Below are 23,378 nucleotides of genomic sequence, written 5' to 3'. Positions count from 1 at the left end.
ATTTGGACATTGTATACATCTACTTCCTTGAGTGTATAGTTTAAGCCAGAGATTACAATTTGCCTTCACAAGCCATTTGCCCAGGTAGAGGAATAAGAGTTAGAATGTATATCCTTGGTGATAAAAACTCTATAGAAAATGCAGGCAAGTAAAAATAGAATCCTGACGTACACTACTGAGAAGAGCGAAAACATATGGGCAGAGAGATAATGTTGGCAGCCTTTGGACATGGAAAACATTTTCAAATACAACTTGTATTTTATGGACAAGGTAGACATAATTGATAACTTAGAAATTTAAACTATTATAGAAAAAATTTAAATCTGTTTACATAACAAATGACTGATAAAAGACTGTCTGTTGTATGCAAAGAATTCTTAAAAACTGACAAGAAAAGGACAAGCCAAAAAAATAATGGAAAAGTATGGATTGACAGTTCACAGTATAGTACTAAATTCAAAAGGTCAGTAAAAGTGAGCAGGTTTCTTAACTGTTATGAAATTACAAGTGAAGTCAGTACCTGTGAAAATGGGCAAGATTTAGAAAAAACTGAGATAACTGCTAGTGGGGAAAAAACACTAGTGCTGAAAAAATGAGTTGTTATAGTCTATTTTTAGAGGCAATCAGTTTGCCTTCAAAGCAGCAACTCCACTTGCAATGATAGGGGAGTTACAACCCATAGAAATAGAAGTGCTAGTTGATAAGGATATATAAGTATATTAGTGTTTATGGTGAGAGAATATTGGAAATAATGAGCATTAATACTCTGAGTTGGAATAATTGGGGAGTACTTCCATCTATGCCATAGAATATTTATCGCTATTAAAAAGAATGGTAAGACCATACCACTTGACTTGGCAGAATTTCCAGGAAATTAAGAAAAGCTTGTTATAATGCCATGTTTGTTAGTTTGGGGATATGATCATACAAATATGGAGAAAAATCATGGGAGAGTCGGAAAAGCATGCCAGAAAGGAAACCCAGCATGTATATGTCCCCATTTGTATAAAAATTACATGCTTACATTGTATGGTACCAGCTTCGAGAAATGTTTGGGATAGAATTAGTTAAAAACAAGTGAACAAAAATAAAGTGAGTAGACTACCTCTATTTTAGTTCAAAGCAATAACAGTGTATAACTGTATCTGTCAATTGGTCAGCACCGCATACTCTGAAGCACTATGTAAGTTTGTGTGTGTACATATAAAAGAGAATAAAAATTGATCGAGTAATACCAGGCTGTTTTTACACCGGTACCTCAAGGGGCATAGGATTGATGTTTACTTTATATAATTTTCAACAGCTGAAACAATTATAAATTTATTACTTTTGTAATTAAAAAAAAAGTTCTATCAGGTTAGATGCTGTCATGTTTATAATCATTCATATTGAAAGAATAAACTCAAAGGAAACTGCTGGTTATGCTTTATATGTATTAGTCTGGAGGTAAATGCAGAGCCTGGTTGTCCTTTTTAATTTTGTCTAGCACTGTCTTTTTGAACTCTAAATAAAGTTAATAAAGTATACTTGTGATCTGGAAAAATGATTGACATATTGAAATAATTGAGTCACAATATGTTGCTTTCTTTTGTTCCTTAGTGCAAATCACTTAACTTGATTTTCTCTCCTCCTCTCTTTTTTCCAGATGATCAGTAGAATCGAATATGTGCATACAAAGAATTTTATACACAGAGACATTAAACCAGATAACTTCCTAATGGGTATTGGGCGTCACTGTAATAAGGTTAGTCACATGTTCTTTGCATGAAGGAACAAAGAATAAAACTTCCAAGAATTGCTTTGATGAACTTTGGTGAACTTTTTAAGTCTTTAAAAAAAGTCATAGTTGAATTTGCTATTGATAATTGTTTTAAAAGATTGCACTAGAAGGCTAATCCATTAACTTAGTAACTTGAAATAAATTCTCTCCAACTTAACCCAACCAAAGTTAGTTATTTATATGGAAATATGAAATTCCAAGGGCTTTATAATGAAATGTAATCATCTATATTATTGTATCTATTTTTCATTCATTCGAATAGCAAACAAACAAAAAAACCCATATACCCATATACTTTTCTTCCTGAATGCTAAATATCAGATTTTAACCTTTCTTTTTGAAGTGTGGGTTTTTGCAATATATGTGCTTGTGCCACTGTGGGAACCACTATCCCACCCATCTGTCACCATGGCGTTAACATTTGCTGACTGAGCAAGGTTGATAATGAGAATTCTTCAGTCCTTGGATTTGTGTATTCAAAAGGATAACTTTTGGACCTGTTTCAAAAGTAGTTTGACAGTTTATTTGGGTGCCAAGTTGAGTGGGGTCGCCACCCCTCTTCTCTCCTGTTCAAAGGAAAGTGTAGACAAGTGAAATGAACTTTCATACAATGAAATTAGTGTTCATTGGGGGCCACAGAATGGTTGAACTTACGGGGTGATTGGGTTTTAGCTAGTGACGCATGATTGCAGTTAGAAACTAATTGTGTTGACAATTTTCTGCAATGATTAGCTTTACTGAGTGAATTGCTTTTGTTTTCAATTGTTGAGCTCGGGCAGACAGGCAGCATTGGCAATGCACTAAGCATGTTATGATCTGACGATCTGATAGAAATTCTCAACTTCAGGACAACTTGGGGGTTTTTTTGTTTTTTTTTTGTTTTGTTTTGTTTTTGGAAGAAACATTCCTATTTATTTTATTCAGTTATTAGGGAATGTTTGATGTTTTTAGGTCTAGCTATAAATGTTTACCTTTGTTTGCCTGTATGAATGCCAACTTGGAGCCATTACCATTAGAAGTGGTGTTATTTGTTAATGCGTGAGACATTGTTGGTTTGACCAGGTTTTAAGAGTTTAATTTTATTTTTCTTGAAAGCTGAACTTTAAATGATAGAAGGTGTGTAGTCTATATGTAATAACCTTTCGTGCCATTCCCAAATCGCATCTTTTTTCTTTTTTAAAAAATATTATGTGGCTTCTCTCTTTGAAGCATCCAGGTTCTTATTATTTTAAAACCTGGTAATTTAATTGAACTATTGCTAGTTTTAGTTTTGGCAGGCAGTTTTGTCAGAATGACCCTAATCTTTTGACCATTTCCCAGCCTTTTCTTCCTGCTAAAGACCTTCTATCCTCATGTAATCCATGTTCTGCAAGTTGATGTTGCAGTACATGGTTTGTCTTAAACTTAATGATAGTCCAGATAATGTCTTTGCTTCCCCATCCTGCCCCAAATAGCTTATTCATCACTTAGTTGTGTTAGGAAATCCAGATTGCCCAGTGATATGTAAACCTTTTTAGAATCTTGTGTCCTCTTTTAGAGATACTAAAAAGAAGATTGTGAAATTGCTTTGCTGTTACACAGATTCAGAGAGACCCTAGGGTTAAAAGTGCAGTGTTTTACCTAAGATTCTGAATGTTGTTCTTGAACATTTTAGGTTAGTGTTTGTTTATGTAGTTGGTTTTTAGTGTTTTCTGTATTGTAGTTTGAAATATGCCAGTTGTATGAGACTGGATTCTTTGGTCAGCTTGTTGTAGTAGTTTTCTATCTGTGGGTAGAGTTGGGGGTGGAGGGGGCATTTGAGGTTGATTTTTTTAAATCAAATTTCTTATTTGGAAAATTGTTCTGAATTTGATATTTTAGGAGTAGTCACTCCAACCGTAGTGAATTTGCTCAACTCTTCCAGTAATCAGCCCTGCATGCTTATGAAAATAAATTTTAAGGTGACTAAATGCCTTCTACCTCTTCCTTACTGAAGATTTCCCCCCCCCCCCCCCATGCAATCTTTTTTTAGGGGAAGGGCAGATTGTGGTGCCAAAGATTGCAGATCCAAATTCCCTGTCTTGTATTAATTAAAGAGCCAAATGTCACCATTGCTATCCCTGTTTCAGGCAGTGACACAATATAGTGGCATTAAAAACCTGAGTACTTTCCAGAATTCAAATGTTCTTAAGCATGTGATTCTTATTTGGAAAACTGAGAAGCTACAGTGCTTGGTGGAAGAAGGATGGCATTTGGCTACCCTGTTCTTTCTCTAATGCCTCGGTGTTGCCTGTCTGCGCCGGCCATTGTTGCAATGTAAGCAATACTGTTTGATGCACTGCCACCTCTATTGTCTGTTTAGTGTTTAGAATCTCCAGTGGGGAAGAGGAAAAGAAGCATGACTGTTAGTACTTCTCAGGACCCATCTTTCTCAGGATTAAACCAGGTCTGAAACTGTCTCCTATTCCAACCTCAATCCCAAATTCATGTGCTTTTCTCTCTTATTGTTTGATTATTTTTGTTTGTATTAATTCTGGAGAATATAGATCTTGCTCAAGCACTCTTACGTTGGCATTATTCAGACATACTTGGCAAACATATAACATTACTAAGATATTTCTTTATGGCTTTTGCTTAAAGCTTGTAAAACTTAGAGAAAACCTAAATGAAAACAGAATTATGTATAGATTTCTAACATCCACAAGAGGAGATATATTGGTCTAACACTGATATTGTTTAGCTAATGGTAGATTTGAGATAGACTGTTCAATTTTTAAAAAATAATTTGGAGATGCATCACTGCTGAATGTTGATTTTCTGCCTCAACTCTTCCCCTTCCCTAATGAACTTTAGGAGTTAAGTGTAGATCAGATTTCAGATCTAGTTTTTTTAGAATCGATTGCTTCAGTATGAGAATTCTCTCATCTTCAACCAAGTAGCATAAAATGCTTAAAGAGCATTATATGCTCTGGAACTACAATGCACTGCATTCCAATGATAACATAATTGATATCAATTACCATTAATAACACATAAATAAGATAAACAGATGTATAACCTAATGATTTGTGTTTGGCAGGCTAGATAAAACACTCAATTTTTCTAAATTTTTTTTTAATGTAAGGAAACTTTTCGCTTACTCTTCATTTACTATTGGGAAGCTGGCTTTATTTACTGTATGAATTTTCAGATAAACAAGGGAAAATAAATTTTTAAAAAATCAGCACCACCTAGGTACTTAATTTTTGAAACTCCTGAATGAATGAATCTTTATCAGTAGTATACACTGAGAAGTAAGTGTTGACATAAGTATCAAAAAAGGAAAAAATTTGCATTTGATGTGTGAGCATACTTTGTAATTTCTTTATTAAACCACATGTATCATCTGGGCATTCATTTAATCCTTCTCCAAACTGCCCAGCTTTATATCAGGAACTATGTTCTCCTGCTGTTAAAAAGGTTTCAGAAATTAGATTTTTTTATTCACAGACAAAGAAATAACCAACTGTGGTAACTAGGTCTTGACTGGGCAGAGAGAGAATGGTGGTTAATTAGGTACATTGTAAGGCAACTTTACTGCCCTATTTTTTATCCATATACATTCACACATTTTACTCATCTTACAGCATGATTACTTATAGGTTTTCTGGGTTATAAAGAAAAGTGTTCCTGTGAATTCTTGAAAGGGCAAGGAAATGTGACTGCTGGTGAAGAGAAAAATGGTTGAAATACTAAAACCTGAAATTGGCAGTAGTATTTCTGAAGAAAATATACCTCTGCTAAATGAGTTATCCCAGTATACCCAACATTAACTCATTTCCACATGCCTTTGAAGAATATGCTGCTTTCTTTAAAACAGGCACAAATTTTTGAACATGTAGTTTAAAAATCCACAAAAAGGCAGCTTGACCACCAAAGAGTTTAGATTTCTCATTTGTATATGCAGACCTATAAAAATACATTATTTTACGACATTGGGTATTGACTTTTCCTTGTTCGGTTTTTACATATCTGCGGCTATTTTGGTTGTATCCTTGGTATCACATGGTTTCATGTAAACATTTCCCATTTATGTATGTTTTTATTTGTTTTAAATTCAATGCATGGAGAGCTACTAAAGAAGCATGCATGAATAGGTACCATTAGATAATGAACTATCAAGAGAATTAAACTTTTAAAATTTTAAGTAGTTTTCATTTGTTTTGCTCTTCAAATGGAATACCTGTTTATCAGTGACATTACTTTCCCTGACTTATTTTCAGTTTTTATAGGAGGAGAAAATTTTAAATTCATTTGCTTTGTAATTTTTTACTTTGATACTAAGACTGAGATAGTTAAGATAGTGTTTCATTTCTGTTTCCTTGATAAGTTAGATTTTGTCCTTTAGAGTTGTGGAAGGAAAGAACTCTCAGAGTCTTCTAGTTAACAAAATGGTTATTGAGTTGCACATGAAGCTGTTGAATCTAGACATGAATGTAACTGGCAGACTTAACCCTATCAGAGTTGGTTATTGTTTTCTTCTCCATTTTGGAGTACTAAAGAAAACAATCTCAGAAGATAGTCCTTAGAAGAAAGTCTGTCCTAATCACCTTTTATTCATAACTCACATAATTCTTAGAGATAGTTTTTAAATGCTGTGAAAGTGGACATCCTTTTGTGTTTGTTTTTCCCTTTTTTTTTTTTTTCAGTGTGAATCTGTAGAACTTAGTCATGGATTCTGTTTTGCTTAACAGAAGTATATATTGCTCATTTTAATATTTGAGTACTGAGCCAGTTTTCATATCAAAAGAAACTTAAAGCTCATACTTTTAAGTCTCCTATTTCTCTTAGCGATTTATTGCATTAACTTCTCTGTTCCTATTTTATAGTAACTCAGTTGTTCAATCATTTAATCATACTAAAGAACTTTCATTATTATCTGTATTTAATAATTTAATCTTTATTCTTTGCAATAGACTAGATGAAAATAAGTATTTCGATGTTAACATGGTTACAGAAGCACAAATCTCAGTCTTTCCTACCCAGTGTCTAACTGAGGCTAGATTATAGTGCCTGCCTGCAATAAGTATTTTTCATCTTTCTAAAAGAAACACTTGGTGGTATCTTTTCCACTTAAATCAATAACTTGCTTTATTTATTGTTTGAGGCAGACCCTAACAGACTAGGTGATCATGTTTCCCAGTACATCACACACTGTAAACTGTAGCAGAAGGGGCCCAATGTCAGCCTGATAGGAAGAAAAAGTACAAAATTGAGGTAAAGAATAGTGTAGGGCCACATAGTATAAGAGCACATAGATCTGCTTTGCTTAATAAATTTTGTAGGCATAACTTTAAATAAGTGATTTTATGGTAAAGGCTAAATAAAATTTTTACTTAAGATTATTTTGCGTTAGAAGGTAGGTAAATATGAACATATTTTGGGTTTTTTCCCCTAAAAATACTTTTGCTTTTTTTGTTCTTCTTATAAAAGTTTTAATCATGGAGAATAAACCTGAATTATTTCAAGAAATTAGCTACGTTATAAATGAACATCTTATTCCCTGTGTATCATATAAACGAAACAGCACTAAATGTTACTTTGTTTTGAAATACTATTAATACTTTGGTTTTTAGTTAGGTCATTTAAGCTGCTAATTGTAAGCCACCTTGACTTAAGTAATAGATCAACTTGTTATATTTTCCAGAAGCTTAAGCTGATCACATGTGTAAATGTCATTTGGAAATAAAATGAAATGTATGCTTGCTTTAAAGTACTCATTTATTATAAATAAAAATCCTGGTTTTGTTGTCAATATCAAACTTTCAGAGTTGTCTTATTTCAGATAATGAACATTCTGTTGGCATACTAAAGAGTGGCCTTTGTAGAATGGAAGAGTTCCAGGTGGCTTATGTCTAGTTTTTTTTTTTTTTTTTAACCCCCTGCTTGTTTACCACTAGTAACAGGATGTCAGGCTTCATTATGGCACACAGCACACTTGTCAGCAACTCTGCTATCAAGCACGTGTACATTTCTCCACTACGCTGGAGGTTCCAGAGACAGGCTTCTGAATGTCTAATGAGCTGGGCCTGTGAAATTGTTCAGCTGACAGGGATCAACTGCTTGATGTAACTGTATTTTTTTAAAACCTGATTTATTGATGAGGTCTAGTAAAAGCTTATTGGAATGTTAAGTTTGTTCATTATCTGTTCTGCTTACGATGCTTTATTTTGATACGGTTGAACAAAATAGAATAAATGCCATTTAATAAATAAGAAGCAGTTTGACTGAGTAAGCCTGGGAATCTAATGTCTCTTTATTTTCTTTTAAAGTTATTCCTTATTGATTTTGGTTTGGCCAAAAAGTACAGAGACAACAGGACAAGGCAACACATACCATACAGAGAAGATAAAAATCTCACTGGCACTGCCCGGTATGCTAGCATCAATGCGCATCTTGGTATTGAACAAAGGTGAGTTTGGAATGAATGCATTTATCAAATCTATAGCAAAAGCCATTATGGGTTTTTGAAATATTTTAATTAGTTTCTTACAATATCTAAAGATGTCTCTTGGCTGAAGATTTGAAAGACACGTATTAATCCTTTAACCTGCTTCTTTAGACATTGCAGAAAAGCCAATTAAATGAGGCCTTTTTGTTTTCTTTGTTGAAACTTGTCTCTTGGGGAAGAAATATTGCACCTTGGAAGTTAGAAGTGTAAAGGCAACTTTATTTTTGCAGCTAAAAACAATACTTTTTTCCTTAATGGTGATCTTGTGCTTTTTATATATTAGTGATGCAAGCTGAGTTTAGGGAAAGAATATATTGGTTATTTTTATATGGAAAATATTACATGATTCCTAATGAATCAAAATTTGATTGTTGGACCATCCTCTGTTCTCCTCTTCCACCCCTACATAAAGGATTTGGTTTAAACATGGTCATAATTTCTGTGCTTTTTCTATTTTTTTGACTTGAATTCTAGTTTTTCTTCTACTTTCATCTTTTGTCAACCATTTTTCTTTTTGTCCCTTAAAATAAGCATAGAAATGACAAATTAAACACTTCCAGGTTAGGGAACTTAATGAAAAGAAAGTTATTTAGCTAAATTCTTTTTTCTCTGTAAAAGTTAAGTTGCAGGATCATGTTGGATTTTATAATTTTGGATTCTATGAGAAAATTTTGTTTAAAAGTAACCCATTAGGAGCTTTTTAAAATTACTTTAACTTGCTCATGATACCAAATTACTCTCTCCTTGCTTGGAAATATTTCTCCTTGTATACCTGGCTTTCTATCACATGTTCTTCATAATAACTTCAGCTTATAAATTTACATTTTCTTTTCTAGTCGCCGAGATGACATGGAATCATTAGGATATGTTTTGATGTATTTTAATAGAACCAGCCTGCCATGGCAAGGACTAAAGGTAAACCAGATTCAAATTGCCTGCTTTTTGTTTTAGTGTGTTGCCATTATGTTGAAAATGTCTGCTTTCATGTACAGTTTAGTTTATCCAGTAATTCTATATTATTTAATTGTCCTAACATTTTACTTGTTTCCATTAATTAGGAGTTTTGCCATTACATTTGTATTATTAAATTAATGATTAATTACTGTGTTCAAGAATTTAATGACTATTTAGGTACTTTATTGGTTCTTTCAAGTAGTCTGTATATTTATTGAGCACCTGTAAGCTTGACACATTGCTCAGTGCTGGGTGGGTAGCTTTATCCAATGTGAATATTTTTACACTGGAAAAGTAACAACAGTTGTTAATGTTAACTAAATGATGAGCACATTTGTTTGGTATTGATCTGCTTATACCTTTGCCCTTGCTGAATATCTGTTAAGAAATCTAATTTAAAATTTGACCCCACCTATTTTTACTTAAATCATACATTTTGATGTTCCTGTTAAACTCACTCTTTGCTATTAGCTAAAAACATTCTTGAAGCAGAAAGTCATATGAAAAGTTAAAGCTTAGGGGGAAAATTTTAAATGTATTATGCTTTCATTCCTCTTTTCCCTAGGTTATGATTCCTCTTGAATCTCAAGTTTACTTTTATGTGTAGCAAGTTAAACTAAAAGAATCTTTCATAATATTGAGTATGTCTGTGTGGTTTGATTCTTATTCTCCACAGGCTGCAACAAAAAAGCAAAAATATGAAAAAATTAGCGAAAAGAAGATGTCCACACCCGTTGAAGTTTTATGTAAGGTAAGTGTACACTGATGATTTGTTTAAAAATATAAATGATCCAAAACCAAAAAGGAACATTTTATTTCCCAGCCTCAGAACTTAAACTTCCTATTGAGTAGCTGTTTACTGTTTTAACTTTACTTTTGGTTGATTCTTGGTATCTTTAAGAATGACTTGAACATATGAGTTATTTTAAATAATTGTTTCTGGTTTACATGCTATGATCCATTTTAAATTAGAGGAAAAATAAGATCAGGTAAACTTACCTAATGGAATCTCACCGATCTGTGAGAAAATTCAATTAAGAAACATTTCCCTTATTCCTAAGCTGGTGCCAGAGAAGAAAGAATATCCACAATTGGCATATTGAAGAGTTAGGGAAACAAAGGCAAGCAGATTAGAACAATCCAAAAATAGGAAGTGTCCAGTAGTATATAGATGGTAGTTTGAATCAGGCTCATTTCTCTGGAATCTCAAACATTATAGACAGAAGCTTGTGAGTTGAGAATAGAAAGATATTTGTGTCATGATGTCTCTTCCATAGAAAGAAGACCACGTGGTCATCTTTGTGATAGTTGCATACCTGAACTTATTCGGAAACAATATATAATTATGTATTTGTCTGGTAGAAGGGAAAAATCAGCATGAGTTGAAATTGTACTTTGTGGAAGGGTATAAAATGGTGATGTCTTTATGTCTCTCCCCACCTACAAATTGGCTTTCACCTTTTCTGCATATCTGGAGGAATAGAGGGGATGGGTTGAGAAAATAAGACCCTTTCTGAGAGTCTTTGTTTTAAATTATGAAATAAATTTTAGGCTAATGAGTAAAATACTCATATGTTATAGTTCACCCAAATAACTTACCAGGTAACACTTAACGTTGGTAGTTTTCTTTTGTAAAAGCAAGTTCCTATGATAAATATGGAACACTATTAATACAGACTGTGAATGTATATTAAAAAGTGAAAAGCCCTGTTACAAGATTTTTAAAAATTGTGCAGTATGTTTTATTTTTAACTGTCTACCAAAAAATGAAATAGCATAAAACACTTTGTAAAAGTTAAATTTGTTTCTATCAGTATAATCAATAAAAATAAAGGTGGTAGGTATACACATTCAATCCTACCTTCTGTATATGAGAAGTTTCTCAAAACCATAAGGCTGTGGGAAGAGACTGCCTCTGTAACTCATCGCCATTCACATTTACTCATGTGGAAGAGACTTGGGAGTTTTTGTTTTAATAGTTTGCATTTCTACATTCCTAGTGGCAAAATCCTTTTGGTGACTAATATCTATAGCCTTAAAAAATGTTTATATACATCTTTGAGAATCTTTGCTGATAAACCGAACATGGAAAAAGTTTATATCCATAGATGTACTTATTAGTATAATAGAGAAAAACTGGAATACTCCAAATGTCGAATTATAGGGAACAGGTTAATTAGGATATATTCAGTAGGTCAAATAATATCCAGCTATGAACTTCTAAATAGTTCATGGGGAGGTTGGAAATAATATAGAAGAATGTTTTAATGGATTTCTTTTGATGGAAAGGAGAATATGTATATGTGCAATATGATAACAGTTATGGGAAAAAATATATAAACCCAGTTGATTCATAGGATGAAGCATTGGATTGATCTGTATCATAATTTTGATTGCTCTGTATGATTGATTACACTCTTGGTGGTTTTACTTCTCTGTTAATATAGGTCTGTACTACTATTTTTAAAAGTAATTTCAGAATGGAGAAAGAACACCCATTAATTGTCCAGTTCTGGCAAAGAACATTACAGGCCTCATTTTAGTTATTCTTTGTTGCCATCCAATTACTGGACGTTGATAAACTAATAGGTTAAGAAGTGTGATATCTATATTATTTAAGAACCTGGTACTGTAAGAAAAGGATATACATTTCCTTTACCTATACATAATAAGGTGGTCTGGATGATGAAGTTCTGTTAAATTCATGTGGATAACAAGTCATATAATTGTTTTTAATTTTATGTTTTAACTCTTGAACTTGTAGGGATTTCCTGCAGAATTTGCCATGTACTTAAACTATTGTCGTGGGCTGCGCTTTGAGGAAGCCCCAGATTACATGTACCTGAGGCAGCTATTCCGCATTCTTTTCAGGTCAGTTTTAAGACTGTAAACTCCGGTGAGGGAAATTAGTTCAATCCATTCAACGTACCTGTTCTGACAAGTAGCAGATAAAAGCGATCTAACCAGTAGTAATGAAATGTTAAGGAACTGAGTTTGACATTTTACTATTTCTAAATGTCCTTGAAGTGTTGTAGTTTCGGATGGAGAAACCATTGAATCATGCTCAAAGTAGATTGTAAGTATTAGATACAAGTAACTGTTGTTGAATTGGGGACTCTCCAACTTGGTAGAGAATCCTGTTTAATACCGAAATGAATAACAATTAAAATATCAGACAAAATTTATGATACTGTAGAGGTAGGCCCAAGCTCTCAGATCCCTATGTAAACAACCTATAATTGATCTTGAACAAAAGGGAAAAATAAAGTACATGTGACTCAAAAATCTTAGTTGGAAGAGAAGAATTAGGGATAATGCTGTAATCCTACAAAAGTCTTGCATGGACAAAGTCAACATAGACGTCTCTCTCTCAAACTTTAACAGTTCCATGTCTACTCTGATTTGTCTTCACGGGGTACCGTCTGTTATAAATATTCCCCCAGATAACTGATAGCTTGACTCAGTATTTTTGTTGTTCATGCTGCCCTCCTGTTTTTGGCCACACAGAGCAGCTTCTGGGATCTTAGTTCCCAACCAGGGATAGAACTGCCCTTGGCAGTGGAAGCACGGAACCCTAACCACTGGACCATTGGGGAATTCCCTCATGCTGCCCTTCATTCCCACTCTCCTGCTCCTTTCAAAAAGTTCAAAGGCAGCTTCTTTTTGCAAAGGGGAAGGATTTAATTATTCTTGAATATAGCAGACCAAAGTGGTAACATTTCCCTCCAATCAAAATGTGTAAAAAGTAAAATTAATTAATCAAAAAGGAAGTCAACTATAGGGAAAGAAATCTTACAGGAGCTACCACAAAAGAAAAAAAATGCTCTCACTGTTTTGAAAGTTCAGTAGAGCATTTAAATTGGACCTTGTTGTTAATGGATTAACATATAATTTTACATTTTCTAGGACCCTGAATCACCAATATGACTACACATTTGATTGGACAATGTTAAAGCAGAAAGCAGCACAGCAGGCAGCCTCTTCAAGTGGGCAGGGTCAGCAGGCCCAAACCCCCACAGGCAAGCAAACTGACAAAACCAAGAGTAACATGAAAGGTTAGTAGCCAAGAACCAAGTGACGTTACAGGGAAAAAAAATTAAACACAAAATTGGGTAATTCATCCATTTGTAACAGTGTTAGATCGAGGAGGTGGTTTTAAAATACATAAAAATTTGGCTCTTTGTTGTTAAAAAAAGACGTCCTTGGAAAATTTGACTACTAACTTTAAACCCAAATGTCCTTGTTCATATATATATGTATATGTATTTGTATATACATATATGTGTGTATATTATATCATTTCTCTTGGGATTTTGGGTCATTTTTTAACAATTGCATCTTTTTTACTCATTCATTAACCCTTACCAAAATAAATATTCGGTGTTGGGAATATGGTATAATCAATCAATCCAAAATCCTAGACCTAACACTTGTTGATTTTTAATAATGAATCTGGTTAGCTATGGTATTTTGACTTTTCAACTAACAGTGTTAAGAATTTTCTGCATGTTAATGCTTTAGCATTTAAAATGGAACATTGAGAACATGATCTAATTTCAAGGGGACAGTCTGGCATTGCCCCTGGAGTGTCTGTCTTCTCAGTTGCAGAGCACCTCATTTACTCTCTTAAATGCTCAAATAACTGAAAAGCTCGACACATCCTTTCTCATCACAAAAATAAATCTCTTTTGTTTTTAGTTGCTATTTACCAACATGTGTTCTTAAAATGATTTTTTTCCTTAGGGCTTCAGTTTTTTAAATTGTACAAATATTCAAGATCTAAATGAGGTCTACTGTAGAACTGAATTCTGCAGTTAACTCCTTGCAAATTGGAAAAAAAGGAAAACTGGGGCGAATGCCGCTTGGCCACTAGTCTAGTTCCCTTCTCTTTCTCTGGCATTGTTAGTACTTCTGAGGAGTAGAACTGTTAGGACACAGTACCATTTCTTATCACTGTTGCCACACAGTTCAATTCCTGTGTTTTTCTGTCTGTTTTTCTTTTCCCCTTTCTGGGTCTTAACTCCTGATACCTGCCTACTTTCTGAAAGTGTAGTGGGTGGGTAAGGTTTGTTTGGGGTTTTTTGTTGTTGTTTCTAATTACGTAATTTCTGAATGACTGCTCTAGTCTGAACTTGATTTTCTTTGGTCCGTGTTATTAGTGTTGCATTTAAAAAATTTTGTAATATAAGTGGAGTGAAGTGAAGTCGCTCAGTCGTGTCCGACTCTTTGCGACCCGTCCATGGGATTTTCCAGGCAAGAATACTGGAGTGGGTTGCCATTTCCTTCTCCAGGGGATCTTCCTGACCCAGGCATTGAACCTGGGTCTCCCGCCTTGCAGGCAAACGCTTTAACCTCTGAGCCACCAGGGAAGCCCACAGGCTCTAATCTGAGGATACTGTTCAAGTAGTATAGTTAACTGATGTCATCCTCATCCCAGCAGCTCATCTACTAGAGTGAAGTTGAGGTAGTTCACTTCCATGTTTCTGTATTTGGGACGGATCCGGAGTTGAAAGTTTGGTGTAGTGGGAGTTCTTAGAGATGGCAAACACCAATGCTCGACCTGTGCTCTGCCTCTGCATCATAGTTGGGATTTAATTGTCCCTTTCTAATCGTAGTGTCAACAGTTTCTTAATGAGGTAGGTAGCTAGCTAGCTAGTATTGCTAAGAAGTGGTTCTGCCATTTGGGTAAGACCACAAAGACTCTCTAAATGAGGACCTGACACCTACAGTGTATTAGTGTATTTGTGCTTTTTTTACAAAATGAAACAAATTTTTGCCTAAAGCTAGCTGGGATAATAGGATCATCACAAGTTGCAGTTTCTAGAACTAAAATTACATTGAAATCTTACCTGACCTAGAACATCTTACTTCAGGCATTCAGCAGCCTTCAGAAAGAATAACCTTATTTTGAGCTAGCTTCGTTGTTAGTTTACTGTATCTCTTACTCAATAAACAAGCAGAATTTTTGTCCTGCCTTATCCAGGTCTAAAAGATGAGAAGTTGGATCCGCTGAGTTAGTATGTTTCCTTGGAAAAAAAATTGTAATTAAACTGAAGTTTGATCCTTATTTTGTATTGTAGCCATTTTTCATAAAAGCAACTTAAAATCTTGTAAAAATTTCATAGCATTCTTAGACACTGGGGTTATACAAATATCACACAAACATGGATGTTTCATAAAACATACCCCATACCACCACAGACTACTAAGAACAAAATTCTTTAACTTGTTTTATTTGAGATATAAAACTTAGTGCCCTAACCAAATCTTATACAAACCCATCCATATATAAAGCCATGAAAGCATCGCATGTTTGAAGGTGGCATGAAATGGAGAACTATTCCCCCTAACTAACCTCTACCCACAGTTCCATTATCTGGGTCATCCAGTAAGAAATCTCCTGTGAAGCCTGGAGTTTCTAAGTAATAAAGGTGTTTGAAGGCATCTCTTCTCTTAGGATTCCCTACTGTAAGTTTTTAGGTAAATCTCTGTATTGCAAGCACATTCGTTCCTGGGAGGGGGGGAATCCCCCAAATAGTAGCTTTTACTAATATGTTTTATATAATAATATTGGAAAAATCCACGTCTAGTATTTCTTCCATCAAAAGCTATAACTTGTTTTAGCAGTTGCCTAAGAATGTGCAAAGACTTCAAAGTCTGACTTAGCTAAGATGGACTTCCTATGTGTATTAGACTTCTATTTACTTTTGTAAAGAAAAGATCTTTTGAAATACTCCATTTCAAAGGCCATCGAAAGACTAAGAAACAAGGCATCTCCTGTAAAGCTGACTGTGATTGCTGCTGTTTTTAAGCGCTCAGGTGCCACAAGACTACAGTTACTGTTTTTATACACATTATAGAGGAAAAGAAAAGATTTACATCTGGTACACTTCCAAATGCATTTCCACTCCCTTTTCTTTTTTTTTTTTCCCACTCTGTTTTCTTCAACTGTATTGATTATAGGGAAGGTACTTTTAAGGACATTTAAGACATAGTAAAGGAAAGAGAAATATTTTTAGAACATTCAGAATTCACCTAAGTTCACTGTTTCTTTAGTATAGGGCAGAGATGGGGAAAATTGCAGAAGGTAGTGAAGCCAAAGGTGGATCCTCTCAGAATTCTAATATACTCATCATCTTAACCCATCTGTTTACTGTTCCACTGGCTACTAAGCATAATTGTATCATAGTGTAAATGGATGTCAAATGGTTGGCATTTAATAGATTAGAAATACTTTTCCCATCACATTATGCTACACGTCCGTGATCTTCCTTGAATTGCCTTCCAGTATTTACTGGGCTTCACTTACCATTTATGTCCAGTTTAACTTTTTCTGGCTTCACCAATTGCTGCTAGGAACGTGGCTGGTCATTCAGCAACGTAAACCAGATCACAGGGGAAGACCTTAAAATATCTGGAGAGACTGCTTTGCTCTGAATACTCTCAATCCCAAAGGAGTGGCAGGGAGCTGCATCTGTTTCGGCTGCTGCTGAAATTTTTATCAGGTGTTTTTTTCACCGTGGACAATAAAGCTGGAGAAAAGAGAACCAAATAACCCAACAGGAAATGAAGATGATTGCTTAAGAGTTGATTTGACATGATCTAAAGCCCACATCTCTAAGGCTTGCTGGACCTATCAAACTTTTCAACTTGTCAGATTGGAAACCACAGAAGACCTAGAGCAACAGTCAGAAGATCTAGAAGAGCACAGTGCTGCTGACTCGGTGGTGTATAATGCAGACCATCTACCAATTGGGGAAGCAATCAGTTGTAACAGGTATTTTAAAATTCACATCCTTCAAAATCTGTAGCAGAATTAATTGTGTAAAAGAAAAGACAAGAAATCAGATCATCAGTCTTTTTAAAATGCAGTGTAAGGATGATGTGTACCCTTTATACTAAGTTGTCATCTATTTTGTTTGTAGTGATAAAAATGTTTCCTTTATCTTTCCCAACTGAATACATTTTTTAGCTTTCTGTGGAAAAGGAAGAATTATTGTAGCTCTTCTTTCTTTGAAAAATTTTTTTTTCTTTAACTTCTGTACTGTCAGTCTGATTCAGAATTCTCCAAGCTTGATTCTGATTGTGCACCAACAAAAAAAACCACACAAGTGTATTATAGGAAAAGGGAAAAAGTTCTTTAATATAAATGGCATTCATAGTGAATATAAATATTATAGTCAATTTTTTTGTCAGTTTTTGAAACTAATGTCTTCTTAAGGAATTCTAAATTTTAAAAGCTCATCACAAACTTCCTAGCCTTAGTATTAGATAAATATCTCTTTAAACTAGTTTGTGATTCTATTGAGAAACAAAGTCAAGTTCATATGAAGTTAATTTACAAATGGGATCAAATATATACTTTTTAGATATCAGACTGAGGGATAGAATCTCCTGGTTAATTGACAAATGAGCATATTTTCTCATTTTGCAGATTTGTTAAATCTTAAATGTAGCTATTAACTCCTGAATTTGTCACATTAGTCCTCCAGCCTTGTTTTAACTTTTCCCTCCTCCTCTTTTTTTTTTTTTGGGAACAGATGGATTCATTCCTTATTTTAACTGTTGTAATGAAGATGGGTTTTGGACTTTCAGAAGCCAGGAGACACCACCTGAACAACTACAAGACAAACCAAGGACTAATGCACACTGGGGAAAAGAATACTTGAAGATTGAATACCTGCTGAATGCTCCTATTGAGATTTTTCCTAAACAAACATCTGTAACATTTTAGGACAATTCACTGGAGAAACATTTATCTCTGGATGGAACATCCTACCATTGGCCCGTCTGAAGAATTGAATCTGGATTTGACTCCTCTCTTCTACCAGGAATATTATTAGGCCAGCCTTTAACCAGTCCCTAAACAATTGTAATCATTAATTAACCCAGCAGTTCTTCAAATAATAAGATTAAAAAGATGAACAGATATAATTCTTATCCTTATTAAAAACAAAAGAGTTTTCTAATATTTTGACTGATGATGTAACTTTTCTTTTTAGTTTGTTAGTGGTTTTTATTTTAAAGCTGTTTGGATATTCAGCATAGTACAGGTTTGCCCTCTACCTGAAAGTAGGGTGTTCTTGAAGCTTTTCCAAAGCTACAGTGGCATAAAGTGAAAAAACAGTTAGCTTAGGATAAATGTTGCTGATACATTGAGATAATGCTTAGATGCTAGCTGACACAGTTCAGAGCTGTGGCAGTTTAAGGGCTGAGAGCAGTTCCCAGGGAAAGAACTTGGTGGTGCCGTTCTTACTACTCAAGGTGCATACTGCCTCTAGATCAGCTGTGAAACACTGAACACTATTTTTGATTTTGCCTTTTTTTTTTTTGTAAAAGCAAAATATCTTTGAATTTCTTCTGGTTAGTTAAAATAGGTTCTAATGTAGATCTTTCCTATATCAAGTGGCATACAGTGAACTTTTGAAAAGTAAAGGGAACACTGGTAATTAAATTATGCACTGTAATGTAATCATGTAAGAAGCTATGATAAATGAAGACCCAGCAATCTTAGTGGCTGTGAAAACATTTTTATTGTATTTTTCAATAATTGCAAAAAAAATAATTTCAAGACTTGAAGCCATCAGGTACTCATCAGGATAAGGCTTATTGCTATTTAGCTAACCCATAGTTTCAATTTGTTTCAAAATATTCTGTATTTTAGCATTGAAACTAAGTTAAAGCTTATGGTCAGAATTTTTTTTAATTCAGGTTTGATCTGACAGCCTTTTTGTGGTTATACTGCTAATCCTGCTTAATATGCATCAGCAAGGTGGTATTTGTTGTGATAAACTACATTTTCAGAAAGTTTTATCTTTCATTTTTAGCATTTACTTTGTGAACTTAGTACTAGGATGGGTAGCAAATGCCTATTTCACACCTATTTTGTTGTTAGGCATTATGCAGAGACAAAGTACATCTTTGTCTTCAGAGCTTGTCACAATCTAGTTTTTAGGTAAATAAAGATGACTTTCTGCCCTTAAATGAAAAAACAAAGACATATATGTAGAAAAAGTAAATTACAGAACTGTTTCATTTATCGCACAAAACCTGTCGGAGATGGTCCTAAAAAGTACAAAAAAAAAAACAAACCCAGCTTATGATTGGCAAAACAATTTGTGCTGAGGAAGTGAGTCAATGGAGTAAGCTAGAACAATATATATATATAGCCTCTCTCTATATATATATATATAGGCTTTAAGAGGAGGGATTGGACCAAGAGGGCATTGATGCCTCTAGGTGAGAGAAGGTGCTGATGGGATATTCCCAGTGTTGAGAGATAGTATATTCCTTTTAGCTACAGGTAAAGCTTACAGGCATTAGAGGTAGACCTATTTCTTCTGATTTCTCTTCAGCTGTAGGTAGAATATGGCAATTAGATACCTGAAGCCTCCTCCTATTCAAGCCTGCCTTTATGTAGTAGCCCTAAGGTGTAATTTGTGAAAGAGGAGGGTTATATTTACATAGTGGGGAGGCTTGAAGTAAAGCCAGAAGGCGTCACTCATTTTTACACATCAAATCAGTGGTAAAAACTAGTGTTTTTAATGTAACTGGTAATTTTTAAAGATCTATGGTTCCTGTATAAAAGCCATATACTTATTGCCAGATTTGTATTCAGTGAAATAACTCAGATAATTGTGCTTTTAATACATTTGTTATTAAAGCCTATTGTCCCTCATTCGTAAAAGAAATAACGTACAGAAAAGTTCTTAATCATAATGTGATTAAAACTATATTTTCTAGTTGATAAAGCAACCTTTTTTTTTTTAACTTGACAAACACATATAATGTATTCTAGGTATTAAAAACACAGAAATAAAGTGAATAGGCTTATTGGAAGTAACACTAATTCTCCATCTTGAGAATTGTATGCTGGACTAGAAGGCTTTAATTCACTGTATACCACTCTTGCCTAGAGGCATCCTGAACAGAAGTTTGCTGTTTTCTTAAACAGTTGGCCTGACCTGTTGATTTTCAAATAGATGAAAATAGCATGAGTATCATTCTAAAGTAATGATTTCCCTACTTTGGGTATGGTTAAGAAAATGTACTTAATTTGGATTTTAACCTGTTTTTCTGTTTTGATTTTTTTTTTTTTTAATAGGTTTCTAAGCATGAATCAAGGAACAGAAGAAGCAGAGCAGATGATCGGAGCAGCATTTGTTTCTCCCCAAATCTAGAAATTTTAGTTCATATGTACACTAGCCAGTGGTTGTGGACAACCATTTATTTGGTGTAAAGAACTTAATTTCAGTATAAACTGGCTCTGGGCAGCATTGGTGATGGATGCTGTGTCCTGAGTTGTAGCCGCTGTAATTGTGAATATTAACTGAGATAGTGAAACATGGTGTCAGTTTTCTATTGCATTTTTTCAAGTGGAAAAGTTCACAAAATGGTTGACACACACAAATTGGTGGAGAAATTGTGCATATGCCAATTTTTTGTTAAAATCTTTTATTTTGAACTATACTGCTTTGAGATCTCATTTCAGAAGAACGGCATGAACAGTCTTCAGCCACAGTTGTGATGGTTGTAAATGCTCACAATTGTGCATTCTTAGGGTTTATCCATCCCTGGGGTTTGCAAGTTGTTCACTTAAAACATTCTTAAAATGGTTGGCTTCTTGTTTGCAAGCCAGCTGATATGGTAGCAACCAAAGATTCCAGTGTTTGAGCATATGAAAGACTCTGCCTGCTTACCTGTGCTAGAAATAACAGCATCTAAAGTGAAGACTTTAAGAAAAACTTAGTGACTACTAGATTATCCTTAGGACTCTGCATTAACTCTATAATGTTCTTGGTATTAAAAAAAAGCGCGCATATTTGTCACAGAAATTTAGTTAACATCTTACAACTGAACATGTATGTATGTTGCTTAGATAAATGTAATCACTGTAAACATCTATATGATCTGGGATTTTGTTTTTATTTTGAAATGGGAGCTTTTTTGTTTACAAATTCATTAAAAACTATAAACTGTTTCTGTAAGGAAATGAGATTTTTTAAAAAACAAAAAAAAATGCCTTGCTGACTCACTATGAAATCAAAATCTCCCCAATTTTTTAATAGACTACTTCAAACCATTTGTTATGTACTATTCTTTTGCAAATCATTTTAGATTTACTGTCATAACTTTCTCAAATTTTTTATTTAAAAAAAATTTTTTGCCCTGAAGCGGAAAGGCATTCTTTCATTTTTCTTTTTTTTTAGTGACTTGCAGACACAATACCTAGTGCTGCAGCAGCTGCCAGGACTTGGTATTGTAACTTCTGCAGCTTCAGACTAACAGCTGGACTGATTTTGAATAAGAATGAAAGCGTTAAAGGGTTTATCTATAAAATGAAGCTATTCTTTAAATTCCTGGTTGATTGGGCAGATTGACTCCTAATCTTGGAGAGCATACCATGAGAGATTCTTGTGATTGGTGATCCTCCCCAGCCCCCACCCATTTCTGTAAATTATCTGCAGTTTATCTCTCAGTCTTACTGTGGCTCTTTTTCTGACCCAAGAAAAAGAAAAGCTTTCCATGACTAATTCGTTAATGTAGCGTGAAAGTCGCTCAGTCGTGTCCAACTCTTTGCAACCCCATGGACACAATCCGTGGAATTCTCCAGGCCTGAATACTGGAGTGGGTAGCCTTTCCCTTCTCCAGGGGATCTTTCCAACCCAGGGATTGAACCCAGGTCTCTCGAATTGCAGGCGGATTCTTTACCAGCTGAGCCACAAGGGAAGTTAGTGTAATTTATTCATTTAATAGCATGTCAGAATAAATTTAAAAACTTGTCTAAAAATGCTGCCAGGGACCTATTGTGTAAATGTAGGTATTTTGTAAAAAATACACTTGAAATTGTAAATTGACACGTGTTTGGTCAGATTGTGTCAGGTTTGTTTCCTTTTTTTTTTTAATTTGAAAACTACATTAGCAATAATTAATTCAGTGATTACCACATTCTGCCATTAAAGGATATATTAGCACCATCATACTGCAGAAATCTTAATGAATATGAACTTTGGGGTAGGCAGCTTCTTTGTTTTCTTTCTATCCACCCGTGTTGGTTAAGGTATTTGTTTCTTGACTAATAAACCCTTTGATACTTTTAGCCAGAAATCAGTCTCATAAAGCTATTTTTGAGTATAGTTTGTGTAAAATAAAAATGTTTGGCTTTGGTAATAACTTTTCCAAGCTGAACTCCCTCTAGCAAGATATTTTTCAGTGCTTTTATTTACTATGCACTTAGACTATGCACTTTTTCTGAAATATTTTTGTAACACTTAACTTTTTTGTATTTTTGCCATTTGAAAAAGTTGTGGTGTAGTTGGTCTGTAATTAAGTTGCAGATTTAAAACTGCTGTTAGCTTTGTAAATCAAAATATAGGTGTGTTTGTCCTGGTATATTGTCGTTCCATCTGCAGCTGGAGTTGGAATCTCATTGATCTTCTAGCTACCATTCATTTTCTTCACAGTTCACGGAAGAAGAATGTGAAATTCAGTGAATGCTGTTACTAATCCTGTCGGGAGATGAATCTCATTTCACCAAAATTTAATTATGTTTTTCCACTAAAATGATGATACAAGTTGAAGACACATCACTCTGAAATTGGAAGACCTCACCACTTAAGGCTCCGCAGTGGCTTACTCAGCTGAACTCTAGGTTACTACTCTTTACTTTGTTCACCCATTGGGGGGTGCAGTTTTTTTAAATGTTGGGAGATGGCCATTCTAACTACTGTTGAATGTCTCTGTTTTGGGAAGGTATAACAAGAAAATAAAAAAAATATATGAAGGGAGAGACTGGTTATCTCCTCCCACATGGATGTGCTCATGCTCCTGTGGCCTATGAGTGGAATTTTGGAGGGTTGCTTTTGCTATTATTTTCCATCAACAGATATTAAGAGATTTTTTCCTATTTCTGCTAGTCCTTGCAATGTTTTGAGCAAACTATACTTTATAAACTTAATTCCATTGTAATAAAAATACCAAGCAAAAGGATTTTAGAAGCCAAGCCATTGAGCTAGTTTTCTCTAACATTTGCTGAGATGTCAGGATTACGTTCTTGCAACTTGACTAGAGTGAACCTTGGAAAGGGGCATCTTAGATGTTTTCAGCTTAGCTCCTAAAAATTGGTCGGTAGTCTGGGAGATAGTTGACTTCCAGATTTTCTCTTTGTCACTTTTT

General features: G+C 34.4%; 1 protein-coding gene across 4 annotated transcripts in view; it reads left to right on the top strand.

Moving 5' to 3' along the window:
• The window catches only part of CSNK1A1 (casein kinase 1 alpha 1), a 48,650-nt gene extending 25,633 nt beyond the window's left edge, over positions 1 to 23,017 (top strand). Inside the window, exons 4-11 of one of the 4 annotated variants that reach the window (XM_052642475.1) lie at positions 1,646 to 1,744; positions 4,122 to 4,205; positions 8,071 to 8,210; positions 9,086 to 9,164; positions 9,880 to 9,954; positions 11,968 to 12,074; positions 13,110 to 13,222; positions 20,308 to 23,017. In XM_052642475.1, the coding sequence (XP_052498435.1) occupies positions 1,646 to 1,744; positions 4,122 to 4,205; positions 8,071 to 8,210; positions 9,086 to 9,164; positions 9,880 to 9,954; positions 11,968 to 12,074; positions 13,110 to 13,222; positions 20,308 to 20,315 (705 nt within the window). In that variant the 3' untranslated portion in view covers positions 20,316 to 23,017. Of the gene's footprint in view, positions 1 to 1,645; positions 1,745 to 4,121; positions 4,206 to 8,070; positions 8,211 to 9,085; positions 9,165 to 9,879; positions 9,955 to 11,967; positions 12,075 to 13,109; positions 13,264 to 20,307 lie in introns of those variants that run through there. The other 3 variants (XM_052642474.1, XM_052642476.1, XM_052642477.1) reach the window with 3 other exon arrangements.
• Positions 23,018 to 23,378: the final 361 nt, after the last annotated feature.

This window comes from Budorcas taxicolor, chromosome 7 (assembly GCF_023091745.1).
Source record: "Budorcas taxicolor isolate Tak-1 chromosome 7, Takin1.1, whole genome shotgun sequence".
Taxonomy (NCBI): domain Eukaryota; kingdom Metazoa; phylum Chordata; class Mammalia; order Artiodactyla; family Bovidae; genus Budorcas; species Budorcas taxicolor.
Note: the sequence above shows the minus strand (reverse complement) of the source record. Positions and strands in the feature narration are given on the sequence as shown.